Source organism: Monopterus albus, unplaced genomic scaffold (genome assembly GCF_001952655.1).
Source record: "Monopterus albus unplaced genomic scaffold, M_albus_1.0 scaffold16.1, whole genome shotgun sequence".
NCBI lineage: Eukaryota > Metazoa > Chordata > Actinopteri > Synbranchiformes > Synbranchidae > Monopterus > Monopterus albus.
Genome location: NW_018127896.1, coordinates 696,134 through 711,260, shown reverse-complemented (window position 1 = coordinate 711,260; position 15,127 = coordinate 696,134). Strand labels below are relative to the sequence as shown.

Genomic DNA, 15,127 nt, shown 5'->3' with positions numbered 1-15,127 from the left:
AGAGAAAGACCTAGTACTGTGGATATACAGTACATATTGTAAACAAAGCAGGTGTCTTTGACCACAGATTGTTTATAGCTCCTAATTAAGAATATGTCTGATAAAAAAGTGGCACTGGCACCGGTGTTGTCTGACTTTGGTCTTTTGTTAGTGGGAGAAAAAAAAAAGGACGTCAGGGAGCTTAAAAATAAGGAGAAACCACACTAAAGGGAAGAAATCATGGATACTACAGCAATAGGACTAAAGGGCTTTCCTGACCTATCCTCTTCTTGTGCACTGATTTGCTAAGCTGAACAGCCAATTAGAGCGGTCTCTTTCACTGATGGGGTCCATGCCCATTCAACATGCTGGATTGTCTGAAAAGCTGCCAACAGGGTCAGACTAGTGTCAGCAGGGTGAGACGCACTGCAGTCACGACGGTGGCAGACGCTCACTGACAGCTGACCATTGGCTTGGTGTGTTACAGGCCTCGTTTGGCTTCTGTTGAATTAAATAGGCTGTTGTAAAAATTTCTAAAAAAAAAATTCCTTGTAAAAATGTGTAATAATAGCTAGTCTTACTGTGTGTGTACACAGCGCTACGTAAATAGGTCCAACCTAGTATGACTTCTGTCACAACTTTTACAGAGAAGTGACCAGACTGCTCATTCAGATATGAAGCTGACATGTTGAGATGCCACCATACCAATGGAGAGGAGTAAATGTCTCCCAGAAAAGTATTAAAAGATCTGAATTCATGTTTTGTTCTCTGCTGCTGTCACTTCTTTTTTAAACAGAGGGAATTTGAAGCATCCTCAGCCCACAATGTGATGTGTTGAACTGCTGTGACGTCCCACATCCCCAAAAATATTTAAATCCATATTTGTAACAGTGTAAACAAGTCTGTGTGCTTGTTCTGGAGCTGAGCATAAAAAATTAAAAACATTGTTAGGATCTGCAGCTTCACATTAACCTGTAGCTTTGTGAGTGTTTAGAGAAAGCGCCAGCACTCATACGGAGGAAGAGGCAGTTTTCTGTATGTTTTGAGCTTCCATCCACACTGACTGATAAAAGCCTCAGAATGGTGCAGTCCCATAGTCAACGCTTTTCACAGCACACAGCTCGAGTCAGTGAGACACTTAAATTAGTAATAAATGTAACAATAAATGTCCTCACAAGTAATAAATTTGGATACATGCTGACAAATTTATTAAGCTAAAGTCCCCACAGTTAACAAAGTCATGCTCACTCATCTGTAGTTATTACATCTATTTTTCATTCCACCTGTTTGTTTAATCTTTTAAGGTGTTCCTTCATTTCAGCATTTTGTTTCACAATTGCCTAATTACTTAAAGACATCCAGCTACATTCAGCATCAGATAGTAGCATGAAAGCAACGTTGCTGTCATTAAATTAAAAGACAACAGAGTTGGTGTAGATTTTCTGTCAGTGTTGACTGGAAACTAACTGCATGAAAGCAGAGCTCAAATTTAGCCGCATGAAAGTGGGGGTGGCCTTGGTGAGATAAGGAAGATTTGTCACAGTCTGTGACTGGTTTGGCAAGAGGTCTCTCTCTCTCTCTCTGTCTCACTCCACCACCCCCCACCCTCCCCACACACACACAGAGTACAGAGGTGGGACCGTTTCAGGGTTAAACATTGACCTGAAGGAGTTTCAGACTCAACAGGAATCTGTAGTTTAACATCCTGTCACTGTCTGTGTGTGTATTACAGCGTGCATGTGTAGCTCCTTTAGTTTCACAATCAAGTACTTGTTGTTCAGGTCAGTTCAGTGGTTTATTGTTTTATTTTACTAAATAAGGAACATTGTTTCTCATTCTCTCCTTTTTGTTTATTTTCACATTATATATTTTTACCAGGAATAAGTGGTGTAGATAATAGATGGATATGATTCTATCTTAATTTATGATTTATGATTATCATTATTAATAATAATAAAAATATATTTCTGTTCTTAAAGTTTGATTCATGTATTTAGTGGATTTGATGAGAAGCCATTTAATTGCTTTAGTAAATATTTGTCTGAATGATCACACGCTGTTGTAGTGGATTGTTTTATGTCAAATTTTATGGGTATTCTTAGAGGAGTCCTGCAAGGATCCATTTTGGGCCGCATTTTATTCATTACTTACATTAATAACATAGGATCCAAAGTAACTAGCACTACTATGGATTTATTTGCAAATGACTTGGCCATTTATACAGTGGGCCTATCTATTGATCAGACTTTTCAGCGTTTTCAGTCTGATTTTAACATTGTTCAACGTCATCTTCTTGATCTTAAACATTAAATGCCTGAAAAACTAAGTATATGATTTTTACTAGAAAACATCATTTAAATCTAGACATAGCTGCACTGAACAGTGCTGTCATTGACACAGTCTCTGGCTTTTGCTTAGACAGATGAGTTTTAAATTGCATATTGAGAAATTAACTGCTTCACATAAGCCCAGACTTTCATTCCTGTATAGAAACAGATTTAGTTTTAATGAGCATCACAGGAGGCAGCTGGAACAAGCAACAGTTTTATCTGTAACAGACTACAGTGATATAATTGACATGCCTGTCTCTGCTGAAACCCTGAAACCACTTGGCTCAGTGCATCATGCTGCTGTTGGACTTGTTACTGGAGGTCCCTTCAGGACTCACCACTGTGAACTATACCAGAGACTGGGCTGGCCATCTCTGACACTGAGAAGGGAGCATCGCTGTATGTTATCTATCTATAAAGCCCCACTACTTAATAGGCTGCTTATATTACAGGCCTCCTGAGTTGTAAGTCAGGTCAATGTAGCTGACCCGTCCACAAGATCATCTTGTTCTGCAGCCCTTGTTTGCCAACACACAGATGTCCTTCTGTTACTGTGCTGCTGCAGAGATGGAACAGTTTGCAGAAAAAACTAACCTGGCTGTGCTCGTTCCTTTATCTCAATTTAAACTGCTTTTACACAGTATTTCACAGTTTAAATGTGAATTTAACAGATGATCTGGACACTGTGTGTTTAATTTGATTTAGGTGTATATTTTATTGTTTTAATGTGATTTTAGATTTTAATACTGGTTTGATTTGATTCACCACTGAGAATGAGAGCTTGCTCTCAACTGGTCTTCCCCTGAATAAAAAAAGGTGCTGATGTTGATGATGCTGTCTATTTTATGTATTTTCATTTATTTTATTTTAACCAAAAATAGATTTTTGTTTTTCAGTTTTGCCATGTTTATTTAAATTTAGCATATTTTATTTTATTCAGATTTATTTTCTTTTATTAAATGTTACTTTATTTTACTGTTAAGGTTCATTACTTTGTTCCTTTTATATATTTTATTTACACTTAATGTTTTGTCTTTTTACTTTTAATTTTTAAATATTTTATAATTTAATTCTCAATTCATTTTCATATTTTCTTTCCTTTGTTTCAATTACTGTTATTTTTACTGTGATTTAACATTTTTCCCAGCAGTGACAAGTTTTAAGCTGGGTTTTATGAACAAAATAAATTTTATGATTCTGTTAGCCCCGCCCACTCCTCCTCTGCCCCCACCCCTTGTTGTTCAGCCCGTCCATCAGCAAACCTCTCACTCCTCTGTAGTTTCATTCAGCTCTGTGGAGAGAAACACCTCTGTCTTTCTCCATCTTTGTCACTTCTCATCTTTATTTTTTCTGAATGGACTGATATTAAAATATGCGGAGGGGCAGAGGTGTATGCTGGGATTGTTTTCCTATATGGGGATGGATTGTGGGAGAGGGAGAGCACGAGCAAGGTGGGTTTTTAATATTAAAGAGAGCGTTGGAGAGGAAATATGTTAGTTAATAAGTGACAGAACAAGGTGACACTGTTGACCCGCCTCTCTCTCACTTTGTCTGTTTTATTGTCGCTCTACCATTAAAGCAAACACAGTTATTTAAATAACATGTGGTAGAAATATTAACATGTTACTGTGTGAACACATGTGAGGGTTGAACAGGACACGCAGACACGTATGTTCACTCCATACCACACCCGCTGTGTCACAGTGTTATGTTCGGTCTGCAGGAGGTCGCTGCTGAGCTGGAAGGTGACGACAGGAAGAACAGTCTCTGCTGTGTCTCACTCTCTAATAGTTCACATGCACTCCAGTAACAGAGTTTAATGCTACATTACCTTTAATCCTCAGTTCAGTGAAATCGGTTTTTGTTGGCCTTCATTATGCCTCCTGTTTTCTGATATGAAAACTTGTCCACCACAGGAACATGTAAACTGTTTTAATAATTTGGCCATGTTTTTTATGCTTAAAATGAAAATACACATTAAAAACAGCTGGATGTAAAGCATTATGGCTTTAGGTTCATATTTAACCCTTTTGTTTGTGCCTCTGCAGACTCTAGCCTGTGCAGCTCTGAAGCTTCAGGACTCCAGACTCAGGCCACCAGTCAAGGTGAGACATGATCATCACTGAATTTATCTGTGCAGATCCTCAGTCATCCAGGTCATAGTAAACTGAAAAACGTAGAAAAAATCAACTGGACTTAGATTTCTAGGTCGAAGACGTTTCACCTCTCATCCAAGAGGCTTCATCGGTTGATGATCAGTTGATCACTGAATTTACTCACCATGCTGACGTACTCCTCAGCACCTCTCATGCACCTCCTCGTTTTTGTTGTTCAGGTGCCACCTCCCCTACAGTGTATGGAGCAGGTGGGACTCCAGGTGGTGCTGCCGGCTCTCCGGGGCCAAAACGCAGCGGCTCTGGAACTGGGAATACCCTGAAGGTTAATAGCTGATTGTCTTGAATCTGTGAACACAAGCAGAGGTAATATCAGCTACAGCAACAGCAGCCAATGGCTCATGGGTACTCTTCAGAGAAGACTTAATCTTTAACAAACACTTTATTAGCTCTTCTAGAGCTTTCAAACATCATGTGGTCGTCATCAGCAGACATAAATCACTCATTTCTCAATATCCAGAATGCATCTGCTCTGGTTCAAGTTTCGAAGAGACCCCTGTGTTTCTACGTTGTAGTATTAAAGCCTATTACTCGTAACTCATAGTACTACTATCATTAGTATCAGTATGTGCCAAACTAGTAGGAGTACAAGCCTCAGTAGTATCAGTGGTGGTATTAAAATTGTGTGTTTTTGTAGCGCTGGTTGACGAGTCCAGTAAGGAGACTGAGCCAAGGTAAAGCTGACGGACAGAAGAAACCACCAATGAGAACCAGGAGGCGGGACAACAGGCTGGAGATGAACACACCCCTCACCAACAACGCTCAGACTGTAGGTATACACAAAGACACCAAGGTTAAGGAAAGCAAGAGCAGAGCAACGTAACACTATTTTTTTTTCTGCAGAAAGCGAGAAAAGAGGAGGCGGGGCAGAGCGGAGGAGAGGAGGAGCCGGAGGAAGAGAGCCACACCCCTCTACCACCGCCCATGCAGATCATCAAAGACCCCAACAACCCTGAGGTGACAGAATGTCATAATGACACAATAATACAGTACTACCAGTGGTGCCATCGTAGCTTCTGGCTAAATGTGGTGACTTTTCAGGTCCCTTTAGCAACTTTTGTGCCAAAACGAAAAGCCACTAGCAACAAACTTCAAAACAGGCTAGAGAGAGTATCACTGAGTGTGTATAGTTTTGCTGTATTATTTCATTTCATATAAATTTAAAATAAGCTGGGTTATGGTTAACTGCTATTGAAATTGTTGTAATTTGCTTTAACAAATGTATGTACATGTCATGTGTCTGTGACCTGAAGTGCCACTGGACTGGTTTTGTTTTCTTTCTTTTGTTGACTAAACCAGCGTAACCACTTCCTCTGCCTCTCTCTTCAGGCTCTGGATTCAGACCAGGGCTCCAATGAGTCTGATACCGAACAGAGAAACAAGGCTCTGAGAGGACGCATGTAAGACATGCACAGACACAACTTTTAAAATGCAAGTACATTTTAAAGAGGTAAACCTTATCTCTATGTGTCTGTGCAGGTTTGTGGTTAATGAGATGGTCCAGTCAGAAAAGGACTATGTGAAGGACCTGGGTGTGATCGTAGAGGTGAGACATGAAATGTCTTCAGGCACTTTTCATACTAAATACACAAAAGACAATTATCACAATGATGTGAAAATGTTCAGAAAGAAAGACCCATCCACTAGACGTTCGCTTTTTTTGCTCATTTTTGTGGAATATGTTTCCTTATCACATTCCTTTATATTTTTGTTCCACTACTGTTAGACTCTAGTAAAACAAAAATCATTAGGATTTTGCTGTTGTAATGAAGACAGCAGCCTTTAGGGGACGCTGGAGGACTTTAGACAAGGCTACACTTTATAATACAGCCCACAATTTAAATGTAACTTCACTGTATAAAGTAGGCACAAATAAAACACTGACCTATTCCTACTGTAGGAGTAGTGAAGGAAAACAAAAATATTAATAACTGGCTGTTTTAGATGAAAGGACAAAAAATACTCCTGAGTACTGTGTACCTACAAGCATGGATGATTAATGAATGGGCCTACTGACAGGCCCAGGGGCCCAAGGAGTCATGGGGCCCCTAGACAAGACAAACATGGAGGGACTATAGTTGTAGGGGAGGTTGGGGCCTTTTACATGTCTGTGCCCAGGGGCCTCACTGTCTCATATTCCGTCCATGTCTACAAGGTATAGTACTGACAAACAAAGCTGAAGTTTGGCAAAGAAAAGCGCAGTCAACACAGTTTGTTGTTATAGTGTGTAGTTAAAAATAAAAAAGGAGATTAGTCTGCATATCTTTAACATAATTAAAACAACGTTACTTTTAAAAAGTTGAAGTTTAGCCACATATGTTTGAGCCACCAACCTAACAACTACATCTCCATAAAAACACAAATACTCAAGTAACTCTCTTTAGTCATTTCAGGAACATAACCCAGATATTTGTCATGTCCATCTGAGTTTAAAGCTGTTTTCACTATCTCACTGTTCCCCCCACAGTTGTGGCAGCATAATGTAACTATAAAAAAACAAGTTAAATTAGCAGAACATATTATTAACTTCACTTTTGTTTATAAGCACTGTTTCCCAGAGGTATAAAAAATGCCCAGATATTAGTGTCTTGTTCCCCATAGTCCTGTTTACCTCCAATGTATTAACTTGTAAGTACCAGTAGGAACAAAGTATTGTGTTAGTACCGGCATCATACAGTAGTGGTAACTGCAGGCTATAGGGACTTTTTATTGTTTTATAAGTTGGCCACTTTCCGTTTGCTTGAGGCATTTTTGAAGGCAACAGAAATGTGTAACTGCTCCTCTGCGTCTGTCTCAAACTGGCCCGGCCGTTGAGATTAAACTACTGTAGAATAAAATCTGTGATGCATGAAGTGTCTCTGTCCACCAGGGCTTCATGTCCCGGTTGGAGGTCAGAGGGATCCCAGAGGACATGACAGGAAAAGACAAAATCGTCTTTGGCAACATCCAGCAGATCTACGACTGGCATCGCGAGTCCGTGCACAAACATTAACACACACACACAGACACTTGTGCGTTTCCCTGCTTCCCTCACTGTGTGAGCCCCTGTGTGTTTTCTTCTTTCAGTTTCTTCCTGGTGGAGCTGGAGCGCTGTGTTCAGAATCACGACCTGCTGGCCGACCTCTTCATCAGACATGTGAGTTTTACACAAACTCGCACTGGAGGCCAATCGGGTTCTGGGGTAAACACTGCATAACATTTACACCTGTTTTCTGCATCAGTTTGGATTGTTAGATTTATCTATAATTTATCTTAGACCAATTTTATACAGCAGCACAGTAGAAGAACAGCTGAAGCCATGCTGTCTTTTAGGTTAAAGCAGACACAGAAATTACACTGGCAAGAACATGTGCCAAAATAAAAATAAACCAAGCAAAGCAATAAAGGGGAATGCTATGCACAGTGATATACTGTATATATTACCTTTACATGCATGAATTTAGAGCAACTGAATTAAATTTACAAAACAGGCTTGAATTAGTGTAATTTAGCCTTTTGTCTTTTGGCCTCTCCATGTCAGAGGAGAACTAGCTCCCTCTCACCTCCTCATGACAACTAGTGACAGATTTGTACAGCTGGGTGATAAATGCAGGGACAAAGCACCATAAACCGCTGCATCATCGCAGTAACAAGGTAGTACACTGCTACAGCAACACACAGGGGAGAGAAACACAGAACAGCACCACTGACTTCCCTGACTTCTTGTCACCATGGTAACAACTTTAGGACCAGGAGCTGCCAATCATTTATCACACTGCTCCTACAGAAGGTTCACCTGAATGTTACCAATCTGTTGACTGATTGTCAATATTGTTGCAGGAGCGCCGTTTGCACATGTATGTGGTTTACTGTCAGAACAAGCCAAGGTCAGAGTTCATTGTCATCGAGTACGAGACCTTCTTTGAGGTAAAATCTCACCTTTTCTTTGTGTCTCTGAATTAGTTTTGTGCTTCCGTGTATAAATCTGGTGGTGTTCTACACTGTACAGTCTCAAACCAACAATGAATGAATTCTGACTCAGTCACACACACAGACACACACACACCGTCCTGCTGCCACAAATACTCACTAGAAAATGTGGATTCATCCACTGCTGAAAATAGTCCCCAGCAACTCCACTACTTCCTCCTTCTTTTTGAGAAACACTACCATTAGCAGCTTCTTTTGTAAAAATCCGGAGCCTTTTTTAAAGAGTAAGGGAGTCAGAAAGTGTTGAGAGACAATTGGGTCAGTACACAGGATTTGGTGGCAGTAACAAAAATATAAAATAATATCAGCTTGATCCTTTAAGTGTCAGAGACTTTAAGCACTGTAGAGGACGAGTGTAGATGTTTATATAGAATGTACATTTTGTGTTTTATTCTTTTTTTCTCTACTATTTCTCATCTTTCATTCGTATTTGATGCCTTTAACGTTAGCCTGTGGGAAATATGGCTGCAACTAATTCTCATTATTGATCAATCTGCCAATTAATCTTAACTTATATATATGTATTTTCTGTAAAATGTCAGAGAATAGTTAAATTGATCAATAATTATTTTCCAGAGTCCAAGATAAAGTCTTCACCTTTTTTTTATCTGAGCAACAGCCCAGTGACCAAAACCGATCAGTTTACAATGTCATAAAAAGGAGAGAAGCAGGAAATTCTTACATTTGAGAAGGTTGAACCAGAGAATATTTAGTGTTTTTACTCAAAAAAAGACTGAAATCCATCAACTGACTATTACAATAGTTGTAGATGAATTATCTGCCAACTAATCAAGCTGTCGACTAATCATTTCACCTCTAGTCATGTGCTGCCGTTTGAGCCAGAACTGTCCAAAAACTGATTTCCATCTAAAAAAAAAAAGACATACGTACCTGCAGACTTCACTGAATAGGCTGCTTTTTGAATGGATTTTGGCATGGAAGGGACTTTTCACAGATCAGCAGCAAAACACAGGAGAACCATCGATAAAATCATTGATCTGCAAGAAGAAACAACAGTGGCCTTCATGTCAGAATCTCAAATTGTCTGTCCACAGGAGATCCAGCATGAGATCAGCTGCAGGATGTCCATCAGTGATTATCTGATCAAGCCCATCCAGAGAATCACCAAGTACCAGCTGCTGCTAAAGGTCTGTGTGGTGCAGTCACTGTTAGAGCTGCATCAACACAAGTGACCGGTGACCGATACAGTGACATACACTCACTGCACTGAAATAAGATAAGATCTGCAACATTAAACAGCAGCAAAAACACTCATTTGGGAAATTTCAAACATTGAGTTGTGCTTCTACTGTATTTGCAATCTTTTCTTCCACACTTACTATACACTGATCCACAGTTATTGCAGGCTCCTGAGAAAAGCTCTGGGTTACTTTCATTAGTATTAAAGACTTATTGTTTTCTAGACATAGAGTACAACTCATAGGGACCTCGTGCCCAAGTATTTGTAAATATTTCCCAAATACAAATATTTCTAACATTTCCATAATATTAAAGCAGCTGAATCATCTGTAGCCTTTTTTCTTAGGTTCTGATAAAGTTAACATCCATCTGTCTACCTGTCCCACAGGATTTTCTCAAGTATACGTCCAAAGCAGGACTGGACTGTGAAGAGATCGAGGTGAGTCCCAGATACTGGTGGCGCTGTTGATGCTGTTCAATGATTTACATCATTGAATCATCACCAGTAGACCATCGCAAACACACACAAAATTCCTGTGTGTGTGTGTGTGTGTGTGTTTGTACAGAAAGCGGTGGAGTTGATGTCGCTGGTTCCAAAGCGCTGCAATGACATGGTGAACCTGGGACGCCTACAGGGATACGAGGTACAACTGTCTGTCTACCTGTCTGTGCTCCGCATACATGAACTCAAATACTGTACTTGATTAGAGGCACTTTTACATTGTTTTCTTCTAAACCTGTACATTTCAGAAAGAAATGGAGGCCCATCTGATAGCTAGACACTCTACAAAAGATAAACATGAATGAATATAGCTACCCAACAGTATATGCTGCACAAGTAGAGCCAAAACTATTAGTTGATTGATCGAGTGGCCATAAAATTGATAAATGTCCTCACCTGTCTGCCTGTCGTCCAGGGGAAGTTGACGTCTCAGGGGAAGCTGCTGCAGCAGGAGACCTTCTTTGTCTTGGAGCAGGATGGAGGAGTGTTGTCTCGCAGCAAAGAGCGCAGAGTTTTCCTGTTCGAGCAGATCATCATCTTCAGCGAACTACTGCGCAAAGGCTCCAACAACCCAGGGTACCAGTTCAAGAACAGCATTAAGGTTAGACTGGTTTATACTGGTTAGACCAGATACCTGTTTAGGCTGATTTCAACTGGTTTATACTGGTGAGGATGGTCTTCTTGTTGTGTGTGATCAGGTGAGTTACCTGGCGATGCAGGACAGTGTGGACGGGGATCCTTGCAAGTTCGTGTTGTGGTCTCGCGGCTCGGCAGAGCGCTTCACACTGCAGGCGTCCTCTGCCAGTATCAAGATGACCTGGGTGGAGACGATCGCCACCCTGCTGGACGCCCAGAACAACTTCCTGTCCGGTGAGTATAAAACATCCTTCAGTCCATGAAACACCCTTTAAAACATCTTTGTTCACTGGTAAATTTTCCTTAGATCTCCCAAAACTTCATTGCATCTCATCACAGATACTGAATCATCACCAAATTATCTTCGAAACTACCCTGAATCTTTCAAAATCAGCCTTGAATCATCTTAAATACCTTAATTTGTTCCTGAAACATCCTTGGATCTGAATTATCAAAAAATCTTGGGCAAAATATCCTTTAATCAAAGCTCAAACTCCCCAAACATCTTTCAAAAACATCCTTGAATAATCCTGAAACATCCTCTCTGTGAGCCATCATCAAATCACCATCAAAACATGATCTAGGTACAGCTTCATGTTTAAGAGACAGGGTGAGAGTGTTTTATCAAGCTTCTCATCTAACCTGTGGCCAAAAAGCCAGCAAGAGTTTTTTCCCCAAAATGTCAAACAGTTGTTTTAAAATGGACATTAGTAATGTTCACCTCAAATTACATTCATTTGTGTCAATCCTTATGTGTACCTCATACCTTATGTGTGGGAAGAAGCCAGAGCGTCCAGAGAGAACCCACGCAAGCACAGGGAGAAGATGCAGACTCCCCTTACAAAACAAGAATATATTGCAATATAATGCATAATAGATTTTCATATATGGAAAACTAGTGCTTATATTTTTCAGTATACTGTAATATGTGTATGGAACATGTATGGTTATATATTGATAAAATAAAAAATAATATTGCAATGGGGACAAAATCTGCACTAAATTTTTACATATAATAGTTTTATTGAAACAAATTCATTCATTCATTTCTCTTTCATCAGTTAACATGAGCAGTCATCTCACTATATTATTTATATAGTTACACATCTCATAAATGAAAATACAGTATATGATATTACATAGGGGAAAAAGTTGGACAATCTGATGCCTTGTTAAAGTCACTTTGTCAGCATGATAGGAGGAAAATATTTTATATTTATACCTTAATGGATTGAGTGCTCACTTTCAAACTGTATGCCTGTACTGATGTATTCATTTCAATGTGGTCCAGTTTTCCCATAGTGGATATGCGCGTGCTACTGAGCGCGAATCGCGGATAAGTGAGCTGTGATTGGTTCACAAAACCATAAACATTTAAATCAATGACTACTAGCCAATGGCTGCATAGTAGTCATCGCCAATCACAGTACAGTAAGGTTGCTAACGTTGTAGGGAGAAGTAACAAAGGCTTCGAGTTTGACGGGATGACGAAGTATCGTTATTCCCCGGTGTCTTGGATTCAGGGCCCAGATAAAGATGCGGTTAGCGCTGTACCAACAGCCTGGATAATAGACTTTGATGCGACAGATATTTCCAGGACATATCTTGTGGAACGTCGTGTGGCTAACACCAAGAAGCTTGCCAAGGGATGGCAAGTTGAGCATGCAGTGTTGCTGCACTTAGCAGGCAAGTAATGACCATAACTTAACCTTTTTAGCATGCTAATAAAGTAACATTACTTGTGTTACTGTGACATTAGCAGTGTATAGCCAGGTATACATTTTTGCCAAATAAGCTACCTGAATTGTTAAACTCACTCTGGGACCGGAAGGTTCATGAAGTTACTTTGCAATAATGATCAAAAGTTGTAACGTTACATTACCTGGATTTACAGAGCTGACATTTCTTTTAAAATAAATCAGTACTGGGACTCAGTGTTATTTTCCAGATTGTTCTGTTAGCCCATGGTGTTGATTTTTGGCATATTGCTGGCATTAAAACTCTTATCTTCCTACATTAATGTAGAAAAAGAGTCTACATTGAAATCTGCTGAGCGGGAACTTTTAAAGGTGGACACACCCAAAGATCACAAAAGAGCCAGAAAACCCAAGATGACAGTTCAACTCCCACTGAAGACAAAAACTGGGAAATGCCAAGAATGGTAATTGAACAGCTATACACCGATCAGACAGAACATTGTGACATCTGTACTTCTGTATTCACTTCAATGCAACATTTCTGCCTTAACGTGTGTGTTTATAAAACTCAAAATGTTTCAGTTTTTGGTGAGATTGTCATAAATGTATGAATTCAATAATATGTTCATTATTGAGGTCATAGTTAAAGGTGGTGGTGTACAGGTGGTCATAATGTTATGCCTGACCGGTGTACATTACACTAGGTGGGGAAATGGAATTGCAGCTGGATGTGACCAAAGACAACACTACTATCTATACAGCCTTCAACACATTCTCTCATTTAGACAGTGCATGACTGTGCATTACTTAATACTGTTTAGAAATAGAATTTCTGCTTATAGTCCACATCATAGTGTATATATAGTATGTCAGAGTTTCTAACATGATGGCTTTTTAATACATTAGCAATTGTAACTTGAAAATAACCTCAAAACTAGAACAGGTGTCAAATTAGAATATCTGTGTAATGGTTAATGTATAATCAAAAGTAATTGTCTTTACCCTTCATTTTAGATGAAATCCATAAATGTGTATTTCATTTCAGATGAAATGATTTAATGTGGTTAATTATTCATTTCACTTTGCAAAAGTCTGATGATGATTCCCATTCAGATACTAGAAAACAGGTGGGCTTGCATAAAAAAAACAATCATTACTTTGACACACTGCCTTAAAGTGCCTGTGGCATGCTCAGGTACCAAAGATTTCCAAGAGAAAATCCTGCTATTTTTGTAGTTAAAATTTGTGGCAAGTCTACCGTCTCAGAATATTTTGAATGGGGAATGGTGGAGGACTGTCTCTTACAATGTGAAAACCTGTGAGATTTCATCTGGTTTATGAGATTAAGAAATAATGCAATACACAAAGCTAAGGCACATCTTCCTCTTACTCGGTATATGGCCATAATGTTTGCCACCAGTATAATTTTGTAGCACATTTTTAATTTTATTTATAATACCTTAAAATAAAATACTAGCTCATTAGGATCTTTGACTACCATAGCCAGCAGCATATACTATATATTTGCATTGGTGTAACCTCCAGCTAAATGCAGAACCTCTTTGTGAAAATAACATAACCACAGACTACTTACCCCAAAACTAAATCGGTGAAATATAGTAGTTGCACACTAATGAGTCTGACACTGACTTAGTCTCAGAAAATGAATCTAATGGCAAACAAATCTGAAACCACAGTTCGCAAGACTACAGGCTTTATATCAGTCAGCAGCATGTAACAAGCCTATATTCAATTACCATACAAAATATAAATAACTACACATCAACACATTTATCTGTAGAGGTCAAGAGGAGGCACTGACCATCATATCCAGGGTTTGAAATTGTTTAAGAACATGGGATCAACAGAATCCTGGGCTGTAAACACAGCTGTATATCAGCTGTTTTATCAGGGTTTTGATGACTTATTTATCAGAGGTCATAATATAAAATTTGATACCTCACAATCTGTTGAGCAGATAGCCATGAAATATAACTGGCATTCATGCTCCCCAAAGAAGGAACCATGCCAAATTTGCTGACCTTATGACCTGTCCTAGTAGAGGACACCCTAAGGCCCCTGTTCTTCCACTATTTGTAATTCCCTATTATTCACTAAGCCAGCTCATGATTTAATGTAGTTATTATGGATATTGCTTTAATTCCTCATGTCTTATTACAAATTATTTGTTATTGTTCTGTTCCACAGATGCTGTTGTAAACCACCATGTAGGGACCAAGATATCAGTTCTAAGAAAATCGATCAAAACAAGAATCTGTGAGTCAAGGCACCAAGTAAAGCAAAAAAACAAGATGGACTGTTAAATAAGATAATAGACTGGATATTTGGAGCCTTTATATCATGTTTTCTTCCCTTGTTGTGGATCCTGTTTAAATGAGTGATTAGCTTGTTTAAAGTTCACTTACAGAGAGTTCTAAATCTGTCCAGTAGTTGAACGAGTGGCTGAAGGCCAAATAAGTCATTAGTTTGACAAGATGGTTTTGAAGTGCTGTATTTTAGTCACTTAGATGGAAAATAGGTTTGTATCAATAAAGTTTTCTTGATTGCTTACCCATTAGTGTGTACCTTTTTTACATTTTATAGTATATTTTTACATGCAAACAAATGCAATATATATAT

General features: G+C 39.1%; 1 protein-coding gene and 1 long non-coding RNA gene across 2 annotated transcripts in view; both read left to right on the top strand.

Moving 5' to 3' along the window:
• LOC109955791 (kalirin-like) overlaps positions 1-15,127 on the top strand; it is a 49,681-nt gene that overhangs the window by 27,510 nt on the left and 7,044 nt on the right. The window contains 14 exon segments of the mRNA XM_020592271.1: positions 4,358-4,414; positions 4,645-4,748; positions 5,121-5,252; positions 5,327-5,440; positions 5,813-5,883; positions 5,963-6,029; positions 7,353-7,456; positions 7,550-7,619; positions 8,303-8,389; positions 9,508-9,600; positions 10,041-10,091; positions 10,219-10,296; positions 10,570-10,755; positions 10,853-11,024. Coding sequence (XP_020447927.1) covers positions 4,358-4,414; positions 4,645-4,748; positions 5,121-5,252; positions 5,327-5,440; positions 5,813-5,883; positions 5,963-6,029; positions 7,353-7,456; positions 7,550-7,619; positions 8,303-8,389; positions 9,508-9,600; positions 10,041-10,091; positions 10,219-10,296; positions 10,570-10,755; positions 10,853-11,024 — 1,386 coding nt within the window.
• On the top strand, positions 12,816-15,058 carry LOC109955792 (uncharacterized). The gene is made up of 2 exons (XR_002274334.1): positions 12,816-12,951; positions 14,696-15,058. It is a non-coding gene; the product is annotated as an uncharacterized LOC109955792 (long non-coding RNA).